This window comes from Maylandia zebra, linkage group LG4, assembly GCF_041146795.1.
Source record: "Maylandia zebra isolate NMK-2024a linkage group LG4, Mzebra_GT3a, whole genome shotgun sequence".
Classification (NCBI taxonomy): domain Eukaryota; kingdom Metazoa; phylum Chordata; class Actinopteri; order Cichliformes; family Cichlidae; genus Maylandia; species Maylandia zebra.
In genome coordinates, this window is record NC_135170.1 from 25,480,936 (window position 1) to 25,501,643 (window position 20,708).

General features: G+C 39.9%; 3 protein-coding genes and 1 long non-coding RNA gene across 11 annotated transcripts in view; 2 read left to right on the plus strand and 2 right to left on the minus strand.

Moving 5' to 3' along the window:
- The window catches only part of dnm2a (dynamin 2a), a 34,557-nt gene extending 24,410 nt beyond the window's left edge, over nt 1-10,147 (plus strand). For 6 of the 8 annotated variants that reach the window (XM_076883266.1, XM_076883267.1, XM_004559541.3 and 3 more), the window contains 7 exons: nt 1,147-1,257; nt 3,308-3,417; nt 3,546-3,657; nt 3,894-4,058; nt 5,256-5,479; nt 5,609-5,872; nt 6,194-8,712. In XM_076883266.1, the coding sequence (XP_076739381.1) occupies nt 1,147-1,257; nt 3,308-3,417; nt 3,546-3,657; nt 3,894-4,058; nt 5,256-5,479; nt 5,609-5,872; nt 6,194-6,266 (1,059 nt within the window). In that variant the 3' untranslated portion in view covers nt 6,267-8,712. Of the gene's footprint in view, nt 1-1,146; nt 1,258-3,307; nt 3,418-3,545; nt 3,658-3,893; nt 4,059-5,255; nt 5,484-5,608; nt 5,873-6,193; nt 8,713-9,286 lie in introns of those variants that run through there. The other 2 variants (XM_076883268.1, XM_076883269.1) reach the window with 2 other exon arrangements.
- On the minus strand, nt 966-1,954 carry LOC143418382 (uncharacterized). The gene is made up of 2 exons (XR_013098380.1): nt 1,911-1,954; nt 966-1,484 (listed from the first exon to the last, which is right to left on the minus strand). It is a non-coding gene; the product is annotated as an uncharacterized LOC143418382 (long non-coding RNA).
- A 124-nt stretch (nt 10,148-10,271) lies between the features above and the next one.
- LOC101468316 (transmembrane emp24 domain-containing protein 1) lies at nt 10,272-13,383 on the minus strand. The gene is made up of 4 exons (XM_014408887.3): nt 13,067-13,383; nt 11,995-12,092; nt 10,753-10,939; nt 10,272-10,637 (listed from the first exon to the last, which is right to left on the minus strand). The coding sequence occupies exons 1-4, from the start codon at nt 13,259-13,261 to the stop codon at nt 10,419-10,421; spliced, it is 699 nt and encodes a 232-aa protein (XP_014264373.1). The 5' UTR covers nt 13,262-13,383; the 3' UTR covers nt 10,272-10,418.
- A 3,468-nt stretch (nt 13,384-16,851) lies between these two features.
- On the plus strand, nt 16,852-19,856 carry LOC101474602 (TNF superfamily member 14). Its single transcript, XM_004559543.6, has 5 exons — nt 16,852-17,051; nt 17,211-17,421; nt 18,517-18,550; nt 18,638-18,703; nt 18,848-19,856. Exons 2-5 carry the CDS (start codon nt 17,227-17,229, stop codon nt 19,237-19,239), a joined length of 687 nt encoding a protein of 228 aa, XP_004559600.1. The 5' UTR covers nt 16,852-17,051; nt 17,211-17,226; the 3' UTR covers nt 19,240-19,856.
- The last annotated feature ends 852 nt before the right edge of the window (nt 19,857-20,708 follow it).

Genomic DNA, 20,708 nt, shown 5'->3' on the forward strand with positions numbered 1-20,708 from the left:
ACCTGCCTTAAATCCTCTGGATTTAAGTCCTTTTATTGCTCTGAAAAGTTACGTTATGTTCATGCCAAGGCAAACTACCACGACTAGCTTCTGCATTCCTAACTCCTCTCCCATGTTTATGTTGGCGCTTTTGAACCAATTAACCTTTATTTCCCATTGCTCACTCCAGTCCTCTCCTGGGTGGAAAAGGAGTGCAGGAGAGAGGTCTAAAGCAGGTTTTGAAATGGACATTTCCACTTAGATGCAGTCTGCGAAAAAGCACACTTCTCTAAGATAGTTTCACATACTGCACTTGAAATGCATGAAGCTCTGTGTGAGAAAATGGAGAGACCATGGTTACACTGGTTTCTCCATAATGCATGGACTCTTCCTAAATTGATTCCCTCTCCAGCTCTCCACTTCAGATTTTTCTTTGCTTTTAAATTTTTTGTTCCGCTTGTGATCTCTGCTAACTCCGTCCATCTGCTTGGCTCTGTGTTTAATCTCCTTCGCTACAAATCACTTTTCCTTCTTTACCTCTTTCTTTTAAAATCAAGTAATTAACACTCTTTTCTCAAAGTTCAGCTAAACCCATTAACAATGCTGCTCTCTAACTTCAGTGCATAGGCTAGGCTTTACTGACCCGCTGGCATTAACATACCACCGTCGACCTTTGGTTTTTGACTTTGTATCAGAGCAGCCATGCTGTGGGTACTATCAGGACCCATTTGGTCATTTCCTTACTGTGGACTATAGACAATGAGGCCTACATCCCTCTTTTCAACCTTGTAATGCTTTTGTATATAGTCATCCATATTACATGTGTATATACTAGATAAATGTGCATGTTTTTCTGTTCTTTAGTCACTCCATTTTGTCATAGTTTAGCATTTTCAGATTCTCTCTTTTGTGATACCTAGTTAAGTAAATTAGATTTGTTTAGGTACAATGTTTAATATGTACATAAAAAGAAAAAAACACAAACATACCAAGGCCCAGCAGGTAAGCGGGTAAGGTTTTATTGTTGTTAAATCCCATAATTAATGGAACTTTATGGGGTCCACATTTCGCCAGTGCATGAACCTCATTGTTAAAGCTTTCCCTCAATCCTCCTGGTACCCCTCTCTCCCTACAACCCTTCTCCGTCATATTCTCCTGACCATACAGGTGATCAGGAAAGGCTGGCTAACCATCAACATCAGCATCATGAAAGGAGGCTCCAAGGAATACTGGTTTGTCCTGACTGCTGAGTCCCTGTCCTGGTACAAAAATGAGGAGGTGAGAAGAGTTGCTGTGTGGTTAAGACGCTGCTGCTAATATAAACTATCCCAAATGAGGATTTGGTGTCATTTCCCAGCCTAGCCTAACCAATGTGCAGACTACTGTTCAGCTGCAGCCTGATGAACAGGTAGTCTGAACACTGGGCAGGCGAGGTGGGGGTTGAGGGGTGAGAAGGACTCTGATGGGAGGAAGGACCCAGAGGTCATTACGTCTGCATGCTGCAACTGTAGGACCGAGGACACAAAGAGTAAATATTATCTCAGTAATCATACATATGAAGAAAAAGCCACGTGTATATAGGAACTGCTTATTACTAAAACAACAGAAAACTTAAAATTTAAGTTTTTTGTGTGAAAATGCAGCATTACATGAAACATTTTAACCATTACAACAATATGTTTAAAGTGACTCAGGCGAGTGACTCGTGCCAGCCCCTCTTGGCTAAACAGCAGTGTCTAAATATGTTTTGTAGAAAAGATATGTACTGAGTCTCGAATTCAAGGAAAGGAGACAAATGTTCACTCCAAGAAGCATGCGTGCCCTGATGGATAAACTTAAAATGATCAGACTTAACTGATTTAACTAAAATGAAAGTTTGAATACTTTTAATAGCATGAAATTCATAAAAAAAAAATCATCACATTGCTCACCCACTTGATCGTCCTTAGTTGTATCCATTCTTCCACCAAGATTATTATTATTATTATTATTTTTTTTTAAAAAGAAGTCATTTAAAATATATACACACACACACACAAACGTTAACTGAAAGGGCGTCCTCACGTTGGTAGCCTTTTGTGAAAAGTCGAAGAGAAAGGAGCGGTACGATGGTGGAGGCAAACTGACGTGGCAGGCGGGCTGAAATGTTCCAGCCGGGATCTGACTTTGGAATTTGCAGGAAATCGTACTGGGTTACGGGGGCCAGAGCAGAGGGAGGGGGTGATTGTGTGTACAAGTGTGCATGTGTGTAGACACTTGTTCACATGAGTCAGCCTAAATGATTTAGGAATTGGGTGTATCTGTGCAAGTGCGTCGTTATGCACACGCACAAAGTTCAGTTTTATGTATTTGTTCGCTTTAGTCAGGCTTGTCTGTTTGTTTGTCTTTGCACGTGCAGTTAAAGACTTAGCCCCTGTTTTTTTTTTTTTTTCTTTTCTTTTTTTGCGAGTGTGTATGTGTCGTGAGGGCGGGGAATCATGAGGAACTGAGTGATGTAACTCTTGGGCCTGCACCCCGCTCTCTGTGGTTGTGCAGACATAAATGCTTCCAGATGTCTTTGCTCAACAGCGAAAGCTGGCACCCCATCCCCCTAGAGCTCCCTCATGCTCCTCCTCCTCACACTCATCATGCATTTCTTCATCCCACCAGCCTGGTGGTCGTCCACACAGAGGAAATGCATTCCATCATGTCTGCTCATTGGTGTCGAAGTATCAGAGCAACGCTCTGTGATTTTCATCTACAGCCTACAGTTGAAATCAGAGCTCTTCGACCCTACATAGTATGTAGGGGTTACACATCAAATCATTTAGAAGTTCTATAAGTAACATTTTTGAGTTAAGTGAAATATTCAAACAGAGAACATTTTCTGTGGTATTTAAAGAAAGCAAATGAAGAACTGAAAAAGAGTAAGGGTTTTTGTTTCCCACAGAGAAATTAGAATTTGAAAAGGCCTCCAAAGTTTGGGGGGAATACCAGAAAAATTTGATGCCATTAAGGACAAAGAAGGCTCTCTATAAAATCCCAACCTGATGAATAATTTTTCTACTAGTCTGCTTTGAGGAAAGCTTCATATGTTTTAGTACCATCGGTCATTTTCTGAAAACTTGACTCTGAAATTTATTTTTGAATTTTATTTGTTTTTCAATGCTTTTGTAAATTTCAGTAAATGTTATTCACATCATGAGAAATGTCTTGACTATTGGGAGGTTTAAAAAATTTCACTACAGCACTGTGTAGAAGTCCTTATGTGTTCTCTGTTATATGTTCAAGGTTTGCCTGTTATTATTACTTTGTGTCGTGTGTAAAAACGTTTTTTTTCTCATGCTAGGAAAAAGAAAAGAAGTATATGCTTCCCTTGGATAACCTGAAGCTCAGAGATGTTGAGAAAGGCTTTATGTCCACAAAGCACATCTTTGCAATCTTCAACACTGAACAGAGGTCAGTCGTGTTAATAATAAAACCCGTACTTGTTGACCGGTATTCCTGCAGGCCTATCTTTTCCTTGTGTGTGCATGAATTTGTGTATTGGAGTGAGGCTACACACAGCCACTTATTTATCTCTACAGGAACGTGTACAAGGATCTTCGCCAAATAGAACTGGCATGTGATACTCAGGACGATGTGGACAGCTGGAAAGCGTCTTTCCTCAGGGCTGGAGTTTATCCAGAAAAGGACCAGGTATGTAACAAAGTATTTCTGTTTGACTGGTTCTTTTCCATTAAAGAACCAGAAAGCATTCATAATCAAGCACAGAGTTTGGACTTACTGTGCAACTATAAACACTCTATAGCGCTTTTTCTCTCTTTACATTTTCAGGAGAATTTTCATATCTGCTCCTATTACAGGAAGTAGATGTGTGTAGGCTATAATTCTGCTTCATCTTTGCTGTTTTGTGTTTTGATGTTGTGGTTAAGGAGGAGAATGAAGAGCCTTGCCCTGCAGATACATTCTCCATGGATCCTCAGTTGGAACGGCAGGTGGAAACCATACGCAACCTGGTGGACTCGTACATCAGCATCATAAACAAATCTATCAGAGATCTTGTGCCCAAGACCATCATGCATCTCATGATCAACAGCGTAAGTTCAGCAGTTCTCACCACCAGACCAAAGTAATTGACTAGACTCGAAATACGCTAGAAGTAGAGTTATCCAATCACATTGGAAAATTTCTTTTGGGGGGAAGGGTTTGTTTTTATAAGTTGGGCATAGCAGTGTGCAATTTCTCTGACGGAGCAGTGATCATGTTGCGGTGGGCCATACTGTGGGAAGTGACATGCGTATTTAAGTTACAAAGTTATGCAGTTGCACCATGAAATGGGTTCAATCGGTTGATAGTTGCAGAAAACAGTTGGTGCCCACACCCATACTGTGTAATGCCTGAAAGGTGTGGTGTTTTCCAGCACTATTCAACCATCGGAAATACAATATGAGAAGAATATATATCCCGACAGTGTCTGCATGTTCTGGGTCTGTTACTGCAACACTGCACTGTATTTCACTTAGAGCTTAATTGGCTTCTTTTCTGCAGATTCTCTATGACAGCCACTTCATACAGTGCATAATACATTCAAGCACAGTTTCTGGTTAAAGCGGATCCTAATTGTGAGGATATGTCCTGTGAAAAATGCCAACAGTAACTGTATCTCAACCTAAACTTTAAATGAGAGCATGTACTATTGCAACACTCTGCATGTCCTAAAATATTGCACTTCCACACAGTATCCCTCCTACGCACTCAAAGTGTATTTCTGTGAACTGTGGGAGGACGTAGCATGTTTTTTACTAGTTCTGTTGATCGTTGTCTTTCTTAAAACAAGCTTTTAATTGTACTTACAGTACTAAGTGTATTTGCTGTAGAACTATGGAGAACAGTTTTTAGTTTTCTTGTTTTTTGTTATTGGCATTAGTCGTGCATTTTATTTTGACACAAGTTCCTAAACTTGAAGCAATTAAGAGAATTTATGAGGCATCCTCACAGTAACTTGCCCACTGTCCATTTATTCTGATTTATTATTTTAGTGAGCCTACTTTGACATCTTCTAGCAGTCCAGCAACTACACATACACACACTTGTAACAAACTCCTACACGACTGTCTAGTAAGCAGCTCTTTTGCCAAGACTTTCAAATATTTTTGGTCACAGATATATGCGTATTTTTCTTTTATGAGTAAGTATTAACCCCATAATATCTTATTAATTGGAACCACATACTACAGCCATTTTCCTGCTCCATATCTAAAGATTCTGTCTTGATTAATATGTCCTCCTTATAGGCGAAGGACTTCATCCACTCAGAGCTTCTGGCCTACCTCTATTCATCTGGGGATCAGAACATCCTGATGGAGGAGTCGGCTGACCAGGCCCAGCGTAGAGACGAAATGCTGCGCATGTATCATGCACTCAAGGAAGCACTGGTCATTATTGGCGACATCAGTGCCAACACAATCTCCACCCCAGTACCGCCACCTGTAAATGACTCCTGGATGCAGGAAGCCAGGTGAGGGTTAACGGGGTGTGAATGTAATAGTTGAAACACTCTTTCTCTAATCACACAGGAGAATTCATGTGATCTTTGTGTTGGTTTTCATTTTCCTTTCCGTTTGTCATGCACTAAACTTTTTCTCAGTCCGACCGCTCAGCGCAGGCCAACTCCTACATCATCCCAACCCCCCAGCCGTCCACCTGCTGTGAGGGGACCAACACCAGGACCTCCCTTGAACCCTTCCCCTGCATTTGGAGCACCACTCAATCCCTCCCCGGCCTTTGGTGCACCCCCAATCCCCTCCCGCCCAGGCCCGCCCATCAATGCCTTCAATAGCAGTCAGGATCCCTTCAGTGCACCCCCACAGATCCCCTCCCGGCCTGCTCGTGTCCCTCCCAATATTCCCAGGTAAGTTTTATGATGTGACCAGCAATGCGTGGAAGGTGTTACTGTGATTTTTGTCGCACAGACTCTCTAACACTTTGTCTTTGACGTCACATCATCGTGTTTCTTTCGAGAGTTCCAGGCATGGTTTGTGGTTTGTCTGTCGTTTGTATACATACCTATTATTTCTGTATGCGTCATTCTTTCCTGAGTCTCAAGTTTCTCTTTGTCACTCTTCTTCCGTTCTTCTCTCTCTTCTGCTTCTGTTTGGGAAGTTTGGTTTCTTCACTGCCTCTTTGAGAGCACATCTCACTTCTTGTCCTGGTTTTTCTCTCCTCGTTACAGCCGAAGACCCCCTGGTGCTCCTTCTCACCGGCCCACCATTATTCGCCCTGCTGAGCCCTCCCTGCTAGACTAGACCTGTGGCCGAGTCCACCTAAGAGTGTGTGTATTTGTGTGTGGATGTGTGTATCTGCACAATATAGGCAGGGGCGGGGGCTCAAGGGGAGGGGCTGACTGATAGTAGTGCATAACATGCAACATCCAGCCGCATTGATGTCTGTTCAAGCAATGTTAATAAGCTGCTAATAATGTGTTTATAAATGCGCAGGAAAGAAAGCAAGCCCTTAACCACTTGAATATTGCATTTGACTGCTCTAAAAGAGGAAAACAAATGGCTCATCTGTGAGATGCATTCAGCTTCTGTCATTAGGAGATGATGTGTCAGATTCAATATTTTTTAAATGTAATAACTGGTTAATTTCCTTTACAGTTTATTTCCTGGCAAGGTTCTCAGCAGAAGTACATTTATTAAGTTATTAACTGGTACAGGCTGGGTTTTTCTCTCCCCTCCGCCCTACTTTTTTTCCCCTTCAAAATGAGCCTGGACGTTCAAGTCTTTGTAATATACACCCATAACCAGCTGTTCTCTCGGGTCTCCTGATTTCATATTGGAAAAGCAATGGCTTATTATCACTGTTCTTTTTTTCTTCCCTTGTGTTGCTTTATTTGAGTGAATTTGTCCTTTTTAAATGACAGTTATACATGTAGCTTTAAAATGAAATCTTAATCTCAACAGAGTGTAAAAACAAAGAAAAAAAAAAGATACAGAGCAGGGTTGTTTGACACTGAGAGAAATAGCTTCGGTTCCTCCGTCAACTATTATTTTCCTCAATGAAATGTTATTCATTGACCGTTATAATCCAAGCACTTCTAACCGCCTAGCCTTACATTAAGCCACTCATAGCGGGGATGCTGTAGCTTGTTACCATAACACTATGCACAAAAGTCCGGGGGGAGGGGTGGGATGGATGCTGTCTGCACTTTCTGGGAAGCTTTCTCCACTATTTTGGAGATGATCACGTCTTGAATTTTAATCCTTCTAGTCTCAGTCATACCTCAGTGAGGCCTACAGCCTTGGAGGAGAGTTAATTCCTGGATTAGCGGATTTAAATAGAACGGCGCACACGGTACAGTTTTCTCTCGGAGAGGATAAAACTTGATGAAGCTGAGGGGTGTGTGGACAGATCTGTGATTCAGAGCGTAAAGGTGGTATTAAGTATAGATCAGATGTTACGTCTCTGTCTGGGCTTAATTTTCAAGGAAATTTTCTCTCACTTATGCTTCCATGCATAAAATGATCCTGTATATAGCTGGCCTATTCTGGGGAGTTAGCTTATCTCTCATTTTATTATAGGGTACATGACAAAGCATGCTATCGATCATAATCCAAGCCCAAAATGTCAAAATACAACGGTAGTCATCAAATTAAAGAAAGCACTAGCACTCATTTCATAGATTAGACTTCAATAAAGGCGGGAAAAGAGATTATTTCATTGTGCTTTATTTAAAATCTGGGCATTTTTTTTATTTTTTATTTTCCCCCATTTCTTTTGATGCTTTGGTAGCAATTGTATCATCTCTGTACAGGTATGTTCAACTCAGCCCCCCAGCTTCGCCTGGACTGTTACTTGGGGTTTTGCTACAGGGATTATCTGTCTAAACTTGGACGTGCACTTGGTTCAGCTGTGATTATTTGATGATGATCTTTTGATTGCTCTTTGAACGTATTTGACCATAATAAAAAAAAAATATATATATATATTTTTAAGTCTTTAAGGGGAAATTGGAAGTTACATTGGGCACTTGTTTTCTGTTTTTTTTTTTTTTTTTTTTTTTTTTTTGTTTGATCAGTAGTGGTGAGCAGGTGCTGGGATTTGTGGTTTACAAAGGCACATCCTGTCAAGAGAAGCTCCCTAAGATGGTAGTCTGCATCAAGGAAAGATGATTAATTAGCCAGACTGACAAATCAAAAAGCTGTTTTAAAAAAAAAAAAAAAAAAAAAAATGCAGCAAGATCCCAAACCACTGCTTCTTGAGACAAAATGTGCCTTTTCTTCCTTTCTCAAGGTCTGGCTTTCAGTGACAGCACCAGGAAGAATAAAATATTCCTATCCGGTCTTTCTACTGAAGATCTTTAATAATGGATCTTCCACACTCCCCATGGTACACAAATTTTAAACAACTAAAACAGATATTTATTGGTCTAGAGTTTAAATCTCTGTGATTGTCACTTAGACCTGCCCTTGGGAAGGCTAACCTGTAAATGGCTTGTCATATAGTGGGCTGTGAGCAAACTGCCTTTCTCCCTAATGGACGTACCCATCTTTCTTCGAACCCAACTCTCGGATCTGGAAGACGGGGATTGGAAACAACCTGCAAACATTTTTTTTTTTTTTTTTTTTTCTTCAAACCTTGTCAAGTGCCTCTGTAGCAATTAATTGATTTGAATAAACAACATGAACGGATTTAGAAAGGCGAGTAAATAAAGAGGTGTTGTGTACAATAAAGGGACTGGCTCTGGTGGTTGGTGTCTGTTTGTGTCTTGTGTGGTCTTCTCTCTTTCTCTCAGATAATGTATAGAGCATTTCCTGGTGGTCCTCTCCTTTCTCTTTGCTTTCGCTCTCCCTCTCTCGGGCTAAAACAAGCCCATATTCCTATGGCAACCTTCTACTTAACAGCCTGCAGAAATGCATCTTGACAAATCCTGTGGTGATGAGCAGGAACACTACATTTTTGCAACATTAACTTTTAATCATTGTTTCTCTGTGGGCCAAATCATGTTCCAATAACAGCTTCTCAGATTTTCTCTTGCAACACTAAATTGAGATATAATCATACATTTTTCACACTGATGAAAGATAAAAGGTTGCTTTTAGTATTTAGATTTTTCCAGGCAGTATTTAAAATTCAAATGTGAAATGCACTTCCCTAGTATTTCCCTTTGCTTAAACAAAAGGTCCTTCTATCCCTCAGCCGGCACCCGCCACAGTACAAGTGTCCTTGCTGTTTTGATAACTGGATCCTGAAGGGTTAACATGTCAACGGCAATTCTTTACTGCGTGTCACCAAGAGATTAATGTCAGTTGTTCCTGAACAGGCGCCCGGCCCCTCGTCGAAACCAGCAGTGACCTTGGCCGCTCCGCAGTGAATGTGAAATGACTCCAATCAATGACAACAATGGGAGCAGAAGAGCACGTTTTAATTTCACTTCATCAAAACAAAGAGGCACTCCCAATAACGCTGTTACAGTCCTGCAGCCTAACTGAAGAATTCAAACTGAGTGGCATGGTTCAGGGTTTTGTTTCTTTCTTTGGGATAATGACACTAATGATTGTGGGCACAAAAAGCTGAAATAGTTTGAAATCTCATGGTGTACTTTCAGTTCTCTGTTCCCAATCCCCCAGAAGACCTTAGAGCATTTGTTTTGTATCATTTCAGTTCTGGTGCCAACTCACAAAGTGCAGCAGGAGAATTGTATTATAATTTTTCATGTATCTGCTCGGTGATGCAAAAGAGAGAATGCCTTTCAAGTGGTGGAGCATTACCACAATAAAATGATTCATGGCAGAGTCTGTAACTGCTCACAGTTATAAAAATAGACACCTGGTTTTACTGACTTCTCCACCTTAGTACCACAAAGTGCAATTGCATGAAACAAGTGACTCTGATGCCTTTTTCCCCAGCCACCTGACTGTTATTGTTTTGTGTAATATTTAACTGTCATATAGTAAATCTAATCAGGGACTTTTCTTTTTATGATTATAAATATTTATTTATTACAGTTACTCTTTTGCATCATTTTGTTGTTTTTTTGTTTTTAAAGCTTTTAAAAAGCTTCATCATGCGCTTTCATGAGGTGACGTATCTGATAATTAGTTTTTTGGTGTTCTGATAATCTTAGTTTCTAGATGTGCCAAATGTAGTGTTTGTAATTCAATAAACTTTCAAGGGAGAACAACTGACGTTCTAGCTTCCCTAATGAAACTTTTAACAAATACCGGTGCTACAGGCATCCACTACTGTGCTATAAATGTGATTTCAGGGATGACACAAAAGCAGAAAGTGGTTTCCACAATGCATCAAAGGGAACAGTTTTTGACAATTAAAAAAAAAATCCAGTGCAAAAACCAGCTTTTTAAAATGATGTAAACTATTCCTTTAAATTCAGCTCCCATGTCAGTTGAGTGTTTTCTGCTAGTCTTTCGTCGATGGAGGTAAGGATGGTTTTGTTATGTGCGGACCTGCTTGGTGTTGACAAAGAGGCGTCGGAGGGTGTAAATTTGAACAACAGCAACAGTGAGCATGACCGACAGGTTTACGCAGGACCAAAAGGACACTCGCCACAAGTTGTCCTCCAGAAGGTAGCGGTCTCTCGCCTCAAATGCCCTCAGCATGGCCTGGACCTGATGGCTTTTCTCCAGGTGCCGGTGCACAGAGTCCATTCTCGCCTGGAGGGGGACAAAAAAGACATTAAGTGGATTTAAACGAATGGCGCTGATATGATAACCAGTTGTAGAGTAAATTTAGATCCAGGACATGCATAATTTTATTTTCTGCTCTCACCCTGATGTCTTCCATTTTGTAGTCCACCATGCTGTCTGAAGTTACAGTCTCTAACCAATCATCTTGGCCTCCGTTTTTGCTGTTCTGATTATTAATGACGACCTCAAAAAACACCATCTTCTCTGACATTTTACTGAAGCTGTTGTCAAAACATAACCGGTAGTCTCCATCAACTGTGGGATCCACCCTACAGGAAAAAGAACATTTTGAAGACAGGTGGCCGATCGATATGAATCTCCCACATTGTATATGTCTTGATACACATTCAATCATCCGGGCAAGAAAGAGTTTATCTGGACAACTGCGAAAAACTGTGATGAAAAATTTCTCCTACTGAAAACGCAATGTCCGCTAAAATGTACGTTATTAGGTAGACTTTAGACCTTCTTCCCTTTAATTCAGTTCAGATTTGTATAGCAAAAATCACAACAGGCGCCTTCAGAATGATTTCTTCTGACCTCCAGAAGTGCCTAATTCAAGGCACAGATTCAACAAGGCGCTGTAAACAATCCTCTGAGATTTTGGTTCATATTAAAATGATGGCATCACACAATTGCAGCAGATTTGTCAGCCGCACATTCATGATGTGAATCTCACCTTTCACCACATCCCAAAGGAGCTCTATTACATTGAGATCTGGTGACTGTGGAGGCCATTTGAGAACTGTGATCTGATTTTCATATTCAAGAAACCAGTTCGACAGCTTTGTGACATCATGGCATATTATCCTGCTAGAAGCAGCCATCGGAAGATGGACACATTATGTTCTGTAAACCCAAAAGATGGTTTTATGTTTGTGAGGGGTTTTTTTTCTTGCTTTTTAAATTTTTTTAAAATCATTTTAGGGTTTGTAGCCTACAATTTAAAGCACCTTGAGATGACAGTGGTCATGAAGGAGCTATATAAACAGAACTGAATTGAAATGAAGCAAAAATCACAGCAGATCAGCTGTTTTTGAAATACTATGACCAGCCCATCTGGGAACAACAACAGTGTTGCATTCAAAGTCACCTAAATAACGTTTCTTCCCCAAAATGATGCTTACTTTGTCATCCTGAGCATACCTACATGCCTAAACACATTCATTTACTGCCCTGTGATTAGCTGATCAAATATTTGCATTAAAAAGAACTTGAACAGGTGTATCTAAGTCATTCTTTACGTACATTTGTTTAACTACTTTTTAATAGAAATACCAAAGAGCAAGAGAGACTGCTCATCTCAGACTGAACAGATACGCACATGTGGATACCATCAGACCTCCTGAAGTCAGAGACTAGCCGATGTCCGGTGGGTGAGAGGAGGATAAACCCAACATCCAGACCTGACCCTGCGATCACCTGTAACAAAAACAGGGATTGAAGTCAGTATTTGCAAAGGTTTGAAGTCACAATCACACAGAATTCACTAACACAGCTCATTTCTTTTCATCCTAGACATGCAGCTTACATGTGAAGCTTCTCTACTTTACAGGTTCATTTGCAACAGCTGCCTGAAATTCAAATTAGAACCCTGATAGTAGCCTGAGCGACAACCTAGCTCACGTGTTATCCCACTGTCTGAGTTCTAGCCACACAGTTCTCAGCAGTTAAAAGTGTTTATTTCAGCACCTAAATAACCCACTAGTTAATGAAAAGCACAGGGTCAGACAAGTTTAACACCCAAGATAGGAAATTGATGAATTTTATCAGTGACTGACTGAAAAAAAAAAGGATTTTGTCAGATGTTTACTTCTGAAGCAGGACTGGAACTTAAGGATACTGAAGGTGTAGTTATGTTGTTTAATGATTGTGACTTAGGTTTCCAAATGAATGCATTAATGCTACACGGAGACATAAAGAGTCATGACTCAGAACCAGCACACCACCACAGCTGCAAAGAGATTGCAGTAACAGAGTGACCGCGATACTAACTGTGGTCTGATTATAGGAAGTTAACCAAAGGTTATTCTGAATTTTTGAAATGAAAGTTTCTTTGGATTTATGCATTGTTGTGTGTGTGTGTGTGTGTGTGTGTGTGTGTGTGTGTGTGTGTGTGTGTGTGTGTGTGTGTGTGTGTGTGTGTGTGTGTGTGGGTGGTGGGGAGATAATGCATAAAGATAGATGAATCATTTTGTGGGTTATTTTGCTCCCCCTCTGTGTTATGGCTTCTGCAGCACCAGTGGTTTTGTTATCTCTCTCTATGCAATGCCAAAGTCCAACACGTTTCTTGTTTTTTGATTACATATTATACACAAACTTTTTCCGGCTAAAGCAAACATCAGAATAAACTGTCCGTGTACAGACAAACACCAAAGAGAGAAGTTTCCACTCACCTGGTATTCAACTTCCATGCTGTCGTTCATCGCCGTCCTTTGGTAAAAACACTCTGTGCTTCCAGCTGGTAAGAGGAACGTAAACCCCATGTTTTTGTTTGGGCCCAAACCCAAAGTCAATCCCAAAGTCAGAGTTAAATATGCCAGCAAACACAGCTGTGCAGACGCAGTCATCATGTTTTGGTGGCAGTGCATAGTCCATTTATTCTACTTTCACCAACTATGAGCCACTTGTTACACATTTGCTACACAGTTTTCTGCATATCTCTAATTGCTTACTCGCACTCTGACAGTTGGAGAATAGCCAATAGATAGCACCGCTTCCCTTAAAAGCTCAATGAGTGGAGCCACCGTTGCGACCAATAGCGCTTTGCGGTCTGAACAGCAGAGCTGACAAAGCTGACATGAAGTAATTGGTTTGTTTAAAAAAAAAAAAAAAAAATTCTACAAAATTTCTTCGAAGACAAAAGTGCTATGTTTTTCACATTTCATTTCCCCTTTCTCTTAATTTTCTGGTTTTTACACACGTAAGATCACTAACGTTGTAGGCGAACTACCTGACATTTTCCTTTAGGTGGAGCTGTTGATGAGATAAAAAAAAAAAAGAATAGAAAGCAGGCTTGATATTAAAAAAAAGAGGCACAAACATGATTTATGATGACTTCATGAATAAATAAATATACGTTGTATCATAAAGTTTTGAGTTTGTGGAGACTGGGTCCATGATTGCTGAGCTTAGTGTTCACAGAAAATGTTGCTGAGTGATTTCCATTGAACGGTCTTTCAATGGAAGATCATTTATTTACAGCCTAGAGACTATGTGATGTTATTTCTCTGTCACTTTATTAGTTTATTCTTGATATATAGAAGAAGAAAACCCCCAAAACAAATCAACGAAACCCAAAACCACAGAGCAAGTGCCAATTTACAAATCACTGGAGGGCGACAGACTGAACAAACACTTTTCTTAATTTAATAAAGAGATAAAGAAAGGAAAATTATGTAATACTGTACTGAATGTGACTAAATGTGACTTCTCTCTTTTCAGAGTGAGTAATAAAATCTTAGTATGAAAAGCTCATTATTTTCTGACTTTTCTTGCCCAACCTTCCCTCTCCTTTCCCAGTTCTCACACCTCTCATTGGTAGATGGAGATCTGCCACCAGTCCTCACCGAGGCCTTCCCCAAACCACAGTCTCAGGCCTAGATCTGTGCTTGTTCCCCCCGCCAGTCTCTCCCAAGAAACACTCAAAGTGAAGATGTGAAAATGATAGGACAAATAAAAGACATTTACCACTGCTATTAGGAATTAATTAAACTGTCTTAGGTCCACTTGGGTCAGCAGACAAACAGCATTAAAGGAAGTTCAAATTAATGTTCACTTCCTCTATAGTGCTCTGTGTCATATTTTGTTTCTGTTTGTCATACTTTTGTCATCATATATATATTTTCATCCTATGATTCACCTTGCATCGTTGCTCTCTCACTTTCATTGCATCATGTACACATTAAATCATCATTAATCATGTATTCCTAAGCAGGTGTTTAGAATGATCAAATGGAAACCACTTCATCATATTGTCCATTACTAGCATATTTCAGAACCACTTCACACACATTACTTTAAAAGGATGGTATGGTAAGCTCATACACTAATATGCTAATACAATCCAAGCAGCTGGTAGATCACTGGAACATGCTTAAACAGAAGTTTTATTGAAAGGATGTACCCCCACGCTTCCTTCCCCTTTCTCATTTCTCATTTCTCAGGCTTCTCATTAGTTTACGGGGATCTGCCTCGTCAGGGAGCCTCCATCAGTCCTCTCTGAGGGCTTCTCCAAACAGTAGCCTCGGCTCTGTGCTTATTCCATCTGCCATTTTCTTACAAGAAATGTTGTCTAATCTAATTGAGGATGTATTTGATGATGATGATGGTATTTGTTGGGTTGTAGGACATGCTGGAACTGTATTAGTGACAGTATTTAACAGTAATCTTGTACTTTGTTATATTTACGTGTATAGTCCACTACAAGGTCAAAGGTCGGGAATCCTTTTCAGCACTAAGCTGGTAAAATGTCTTTCCCCGTATGTCCATCACATCTTTTCTCATCAGAATGTGAAATTGTCCAGCCCCTCACCTACTGAAGCCTCAGTGACAAAGTACATCTCACTAAAACTGAGTTTTAACCTTCTTGGATCTTCTAAATGGTGAATATTGATACATTTAATGTACTCCGTTCATTCCATCCATTAAGCTTCTCTCTGGACATGTCCAAACCATCTCAGCCCTGCCTCTCTAACTCTGTCATAGCAGGTCTCACTGTCATCTTGTAAACCTTCCCTTCCATTGTTGCCGCTATCCTTCTGTCAAGAATCATCCCTGACACTCATCTACACCCACTCCACCCCCTAAGGGTGGGTGGTGGAGTGGGAAGGTGGTGCTTCTAATGACATTTAACAAAAATTGAAGTAGGTAAATAACTGAAAGAAATTCCACTATTAAATCCATATCTTAAAAAAAAAAAAGAAGCTTTGTGTGGCCTTCAGAAAAAATATTTTTTTTACCTATGAGACTGGCAAGAATTTAAACAAATCCCTAAATTATTTTAGGTAAAATAAGTATAGTCTTAAAAAAGCGATGTCGATTTTTCAAAAACTAGTCCACCACATCATCCCAAGAACAAACTGTTTGATGCAAGAACCCTATAGGGTTCTTCTTGCTGGCACTTTATAAAGTGCCATTACAGGAACTGTAGGTCAGGTATGAGGGTTAGAGTGCATGCATCTCGAATCAACCAGAGATTGCACATTTGACCTACATTGCAAAACCGTTGCAGCTGTTTAGAGCAAAACAGCAGTTTGCAATGACCTTACAGGTCGTTTGGAATATTGTGCTCTGGAGACACAAATCAAAGTTAGAGTTGTTCAGCAGCACTAACAGCAGACCAACCAAGGACAGCTTTGCCACATACTGATGGAAACTTTATTGTGTTGTGGTTGTTTGTTTCCTGGGGGATAAACGGCTCTCTGCCATTGCCATTCAGCTTTGAATTCATTCTGCATTCTGCTTAACATGAGGCCATCTGTGCCAAAGCTGAGTGGACTTTTAAGACAGCGATGGCCCTTTACACCAAGGAACGACTTAAGAAGGAATCACTCAAAAAGAAGAAGTGAAGTGGAAAGTTAAGTCAAAGGCAAGATTGAAATGACATGTTCTTGCATTTTACGCTAAGACTATGTCACAGATTGGTGGAAAATTACACCTATACATTTTTTAAATTAACTAATTTCCCCTGTGTCCAAGCATAAAATGTTTATCTGTAGGGAAAGCGTCCAACAAATTGCATTGGGTGTGCATATTTTTTTCCCCATGACTGTTATCACCCTCATGTAGAAGCTAAACGACTTTTTCCTGCTAACCAATGGGATGCTAACTGTTTACTAATTAGATGCTAGTGAAGATAATGAAAAATTATATTAACCAGTGCTACGTATTACCAGCACTGACTGGATGGAATATGCATACTGTTTAAACCTCAAAATACTTTCTCGTAAAATAACCAAGCCTTGGGAGAAAATATATACATTTTAAACCCATTACTTAAGGTGGCTTGTGACCTTTTAGGGTCTTTCACAAATGTGCTTAAAGTGACAAAGGACATGTGTGTACAACTTTGGTCTGTTACTGTAACTGTCAGACCAAAGAGAGTGTTAACGAGGGAGGAAGTGGGACTGGAGACATTCTGCACTGCTGCTGCACTGAAGTGGGAGGGTGTAAATGGGGAGGTCAGAATGCATTGCTCTGGGTCTTCCACTCACTGAATGTCGCCTTCAACCGTGACACTTCAAAAACGATTTATTGACTACACTGGAAAGAGTGACATAACCTCGGAGTATCCTTTGGGTGCGTGCAGTTCAAGTGCACGTTGGAAGCTCTCAAAGGTGCTTTGGTGATACATCTCAAGACTTCTGTCTCTGATTGCTGGTAAGTTTGCTCCACTTGAACCAACCAGAAGTAAGCCCACCCATTCTGAAACTTCTTCACACTTGCCTGTCTCTCAGGTCTCTCTGTCTTTACTGTCTTTTTGAAGTAGCAGCAGCTACTTCAGTGAGAGCGCCTCACTGAATTCTTTTCCATTTACAGAAAAAACCCAGAAAGTATGGAGAAGATTAAATATCCCTCTGTGTGTGTGGTGGACACCCATGCCACAAGGCCTCCAGTGCCCCCCAGGCTGATCCAGATGCGAAAAAAGACCGGGGTGGCTCAGATCCTGCTCTTCATGCTGGTGAGCGTGGCGCTGTGCGGCATGGTCATAGAAGCATGCTTCATCTATGGACTCTACCAGGCCGAACATGTAAGTATCACCATTTCTGTACCTTTTGCAATTTCATTCTATGATTTATTATTAGCTCATTGTCTCGGTAGATCTTTTTTCCATTAAATATCTGTTTCAACGCCTCTGAATCTCGCTTTCATTGTAAGAGTTTATTCATTGTTTACCACAGTGTTCTCACTTCCAGTTTTCTTTTCGTACTTTTTCACAGTATTCTCCTACATATTTTCTGTCAGTCATTTTAATAACACTTTCACTCAATCAGAAGTATTTGTAATCAGAAATGCGTTTGGTTAAAGGTCACAGCAGATTGCTACAGGTCTTGATTTTCTTTAAACCTGAGTTTTTGTTTTATATCATTGATATTGTCATAATTAAACATGTAGATGCATAAATAGGCATAAAAATGTAGATTACTTTGAGCTGTATGTGAGAAAGTTATTAAAAATGTAAATTTCCACAACAGAATAGAATAGAATAACAGTTTGACTTAGAGAAGATCCTATTGCAGAGATTCTTTATGCAATATGTATGTCTGGGTATCTGGAAGGGTTTGTGACGCAAACACAGGGGCTCTTGTGATAGAAATTCTGCTGAGATGAATTTATTTTCAGTAAAAACTGCTGATCATGAATTTATTTCACTATTATGGGGAAGAGGGCCAAGCACACATGGAGAAGTACTCTAAAGTCCAGCTCATTTACGGACAACTTTAATGACGTGCATGTGGGGAGGGGGCAGACATACTTTCTGAGGCGGTGGACATACAGAGTCAGTTTCCTGTACAGCACTGATGCACTGTGTAGCTGTCACGTATTATAGAACAGAATAACAGCAGTGGCGTTTTTGAGTGTGTGCACAGTGTACAAACAAGGGATGATGGCAAAAAGGAAGTGGTCTACTTCCGGTATCATGATAGCAATCTACTTTCTTCTGTCCTACCATTCTCTGCAGAAAAACAATGCCTGTTACAATTACATTTTAATATTGTTAAACTTCTATTTTCACAACTTTGTTATCCACAAGAGCCGATTGCATCTACGCATCTACATGTGCACGCTCAAAAATGCAAATGCACATTAAAAATACATTAACCCTCTTTCGTTTTCGTTGCAGACCGACTCAGAATCGATCTCTAAGCTCATCAGAGGTGAGTCTCAGCACTTTAGACACAGATGACGAGCACCTTCCGTTTACTTATTCCACACTAGATAAATAATGTTTCGTCCTCTCACAGTTACAACTGCCACTGAACAACCCAGTTATGCTATTCCTCCCTCCAAACCGGTTGCACATCTGACAGGTAAAAACAGCATTTCCCTAACTGCCAGAAACATAATGTTTCAGTTATTACCAAGATGCATAATTAAGTACATATTGCTCTTCACAGTGTGATGTTTGCACTTTATTTTATTAGAATGATTACATTTGTTCTTATATTTTTCAGATGGACAAGATGTAGCTCATGCAAAAAACAAAATGGCATGGAGCATGAATGCAGACCCTCTCCTCTATGAAATGACCTACAAAGACAGAGAGCTTAAAATTGAGAAAGAGGGTTATTACTATGTCTATTCCAAGGTTTTCTTCTCAGACAGCAACGGATTTCAGCACCGTATTAGCATGCATACTGACAGGTATTCAGGGAATATCACCCTCCTGCAGTCCAGGAAATATCCTTCACATTCAAAAGTCAGTCAAAAAACACAATCCAACAGTTACCTGGGTGGAGTGTTTCACCTTTATAAGGATGATGGTATTTTTGTGGACGTGAGTGACACTGCAAAAATTGTACGCCACAAACCCTCTGAGAATGTCTTTGGTGCCTATATGATATAGATGCCACATAAAGGCTCTAAATGAGAGTAAATTAAAACCTATAAGTCCTCTCAGGGGTTTGTGATTCTCTTTGACATGAAAAAGCAGGTCCGTAACCGCAAGGAAGGCAAGTGTCAAATCCTCTTTGTGCCTTTGCACGTTGCAAAGTGCAGGGCTGTGCTGACAGCTTTGTTTCTGCAGATGTAACTCTCAACTTTGTTTTATAAGTGTAACGAACAGTCGGACAACAGGGAAATTTGATATGCTTATATGCTTGTGTATTTGCTTTAAAACAAAACTTTGATTGTTAAAATATGATTTCTAACAGTTCGTTTCTTATATATATATATATATATATATATATATATATATATATATATATATATATATATATATATATATATATATATATATATATATATAATTTTTCACAGATTGAACTTCGGATTGTTGCTGAGTGTTCATACTAATATCAAAAATAAGACTGTAACCTTTCTTTTTCCTACTTGCTGTAACACGTACTGCACACTATTTATGAATTTGTTTTTTATTATTAAAGAAAAAAGCTCATTTTTCTGTATTTATATACATTAAGTCATACAGTGCAATGAAATAAACACATAATAATTTAAAAGACCTGTTTGGTTTGGTCTTTTTTGTTAGCCATGCACAGTAAGGGAAGTGTATTCACTTCCTGCCGTGAAAGGTGAGACCGTGATACAGGCTCAGTGGTCTCTGTATTAAAAATGTTGTCGCCCACTCAGTCCAACCACACAGCAGTTACTGGAGGAACTTTTTTTTTTAAATACCACAATGGCCCAAAAAGTAAAGTGTCATCATGTCAGCTGCTTCTCACCTGAATGTATACTGGCAGCAACATTATTTATTTTTTAAAGGTTTAAAGTGGATGTGAAAAATGTCAACGTCTTCATTGTTGGTTTACTTTTCTATTTACTACTTTTTTCAGTAGATTACATAGTTTCTTTTCAAGTCACATCTCGGCACAACGTGCAACCATGACAAGGTCTGTGCGAACGAGAAGCTCTTTGAAGCTTTTTTCTTTTTCCCCTTTTTTGTATGTCCCATGCAGTCACTGTTATACTTTCCCTTCATCTATGTGTGTTCGAAGAAGACACCCACAGAGTTGTATATTTGTAAACTGAAAAGGAAGTGGTAGTGGGGGCTGCCGGGGGGAGGGGGGTGATAGCAGCAGATTGCTTGGCTGACTCACTTTCCAACCCCAGACCCAGAGAGAAATGGCTGGTGAAAATGAAGCAACATGTGTGTGTGTGAGTGTATGTGAATGAATATGTGTATGTGCATGTATGTGTTTCTATGGGTGGGTGTGTAGGCTGAGTGATTTCTCTAATTAATTTTCCCTCAGCCAAGTATGGATTACTCAAATTGGGAAAACACACTTGAGAGCTGAAAGTGTAACTCCAGTCCAGAGTTTAGTTATCCATGAGCTGAATGATGTTTGCTCAAGTCTT

What these genes read in the sequence shown, in the direction of transcription:
- LOC101468316 (XM_014408887.3), bottom strand. Translation starts at nt 13,261, where the DNA reads ATGCACTGCCACCAAAACATGATGACTGCGTCTGCACAGCTGTGTTTG. An exon ending in GCATGGAAGTTGAATACCAG is followed by an intron (nt 12,093 to 13,066) that starts GTGAGTGGAAAC and finishes TTTTTGTTACAG; the next exon opens with GTGATCGCAGGGTCAGGTCT. An exon ending in ACAAAATGGAAGACATCAGG is followed by an intron (nt 10,638 to 10,752) that starts GTGAGAGCAGAA and finishes GTCCCCCTCCAG; the next exon opens with GCGAGAATGGACTCTGTGCA.
- LOC101474602 (XM_004559543.6), top strand. Translation starts at nt 17,227, where the DNA reads ATGGAGAAGATTAAATATCCCTCTGTGTGTGTGGTGGACACCCATGCC. An exon ending in GACTCTACCAGGCCGAACAT is followed by an intron (nt 17,422 to 18,516) that starts GTAAGTATCACC and finishes TTTTCGTTGCAG; the next exon opens with ACCGACTCAGAATCGATCTC. An exon ending in GATCTCTAAGCTCATCAGAG is followed by an intron (nt 18,551 to 18,637) that starts GTGAGTCTCAGC and finishes GTCCTCTCACAG; the next exon opens with TTACAACTGCCACTGAACAA.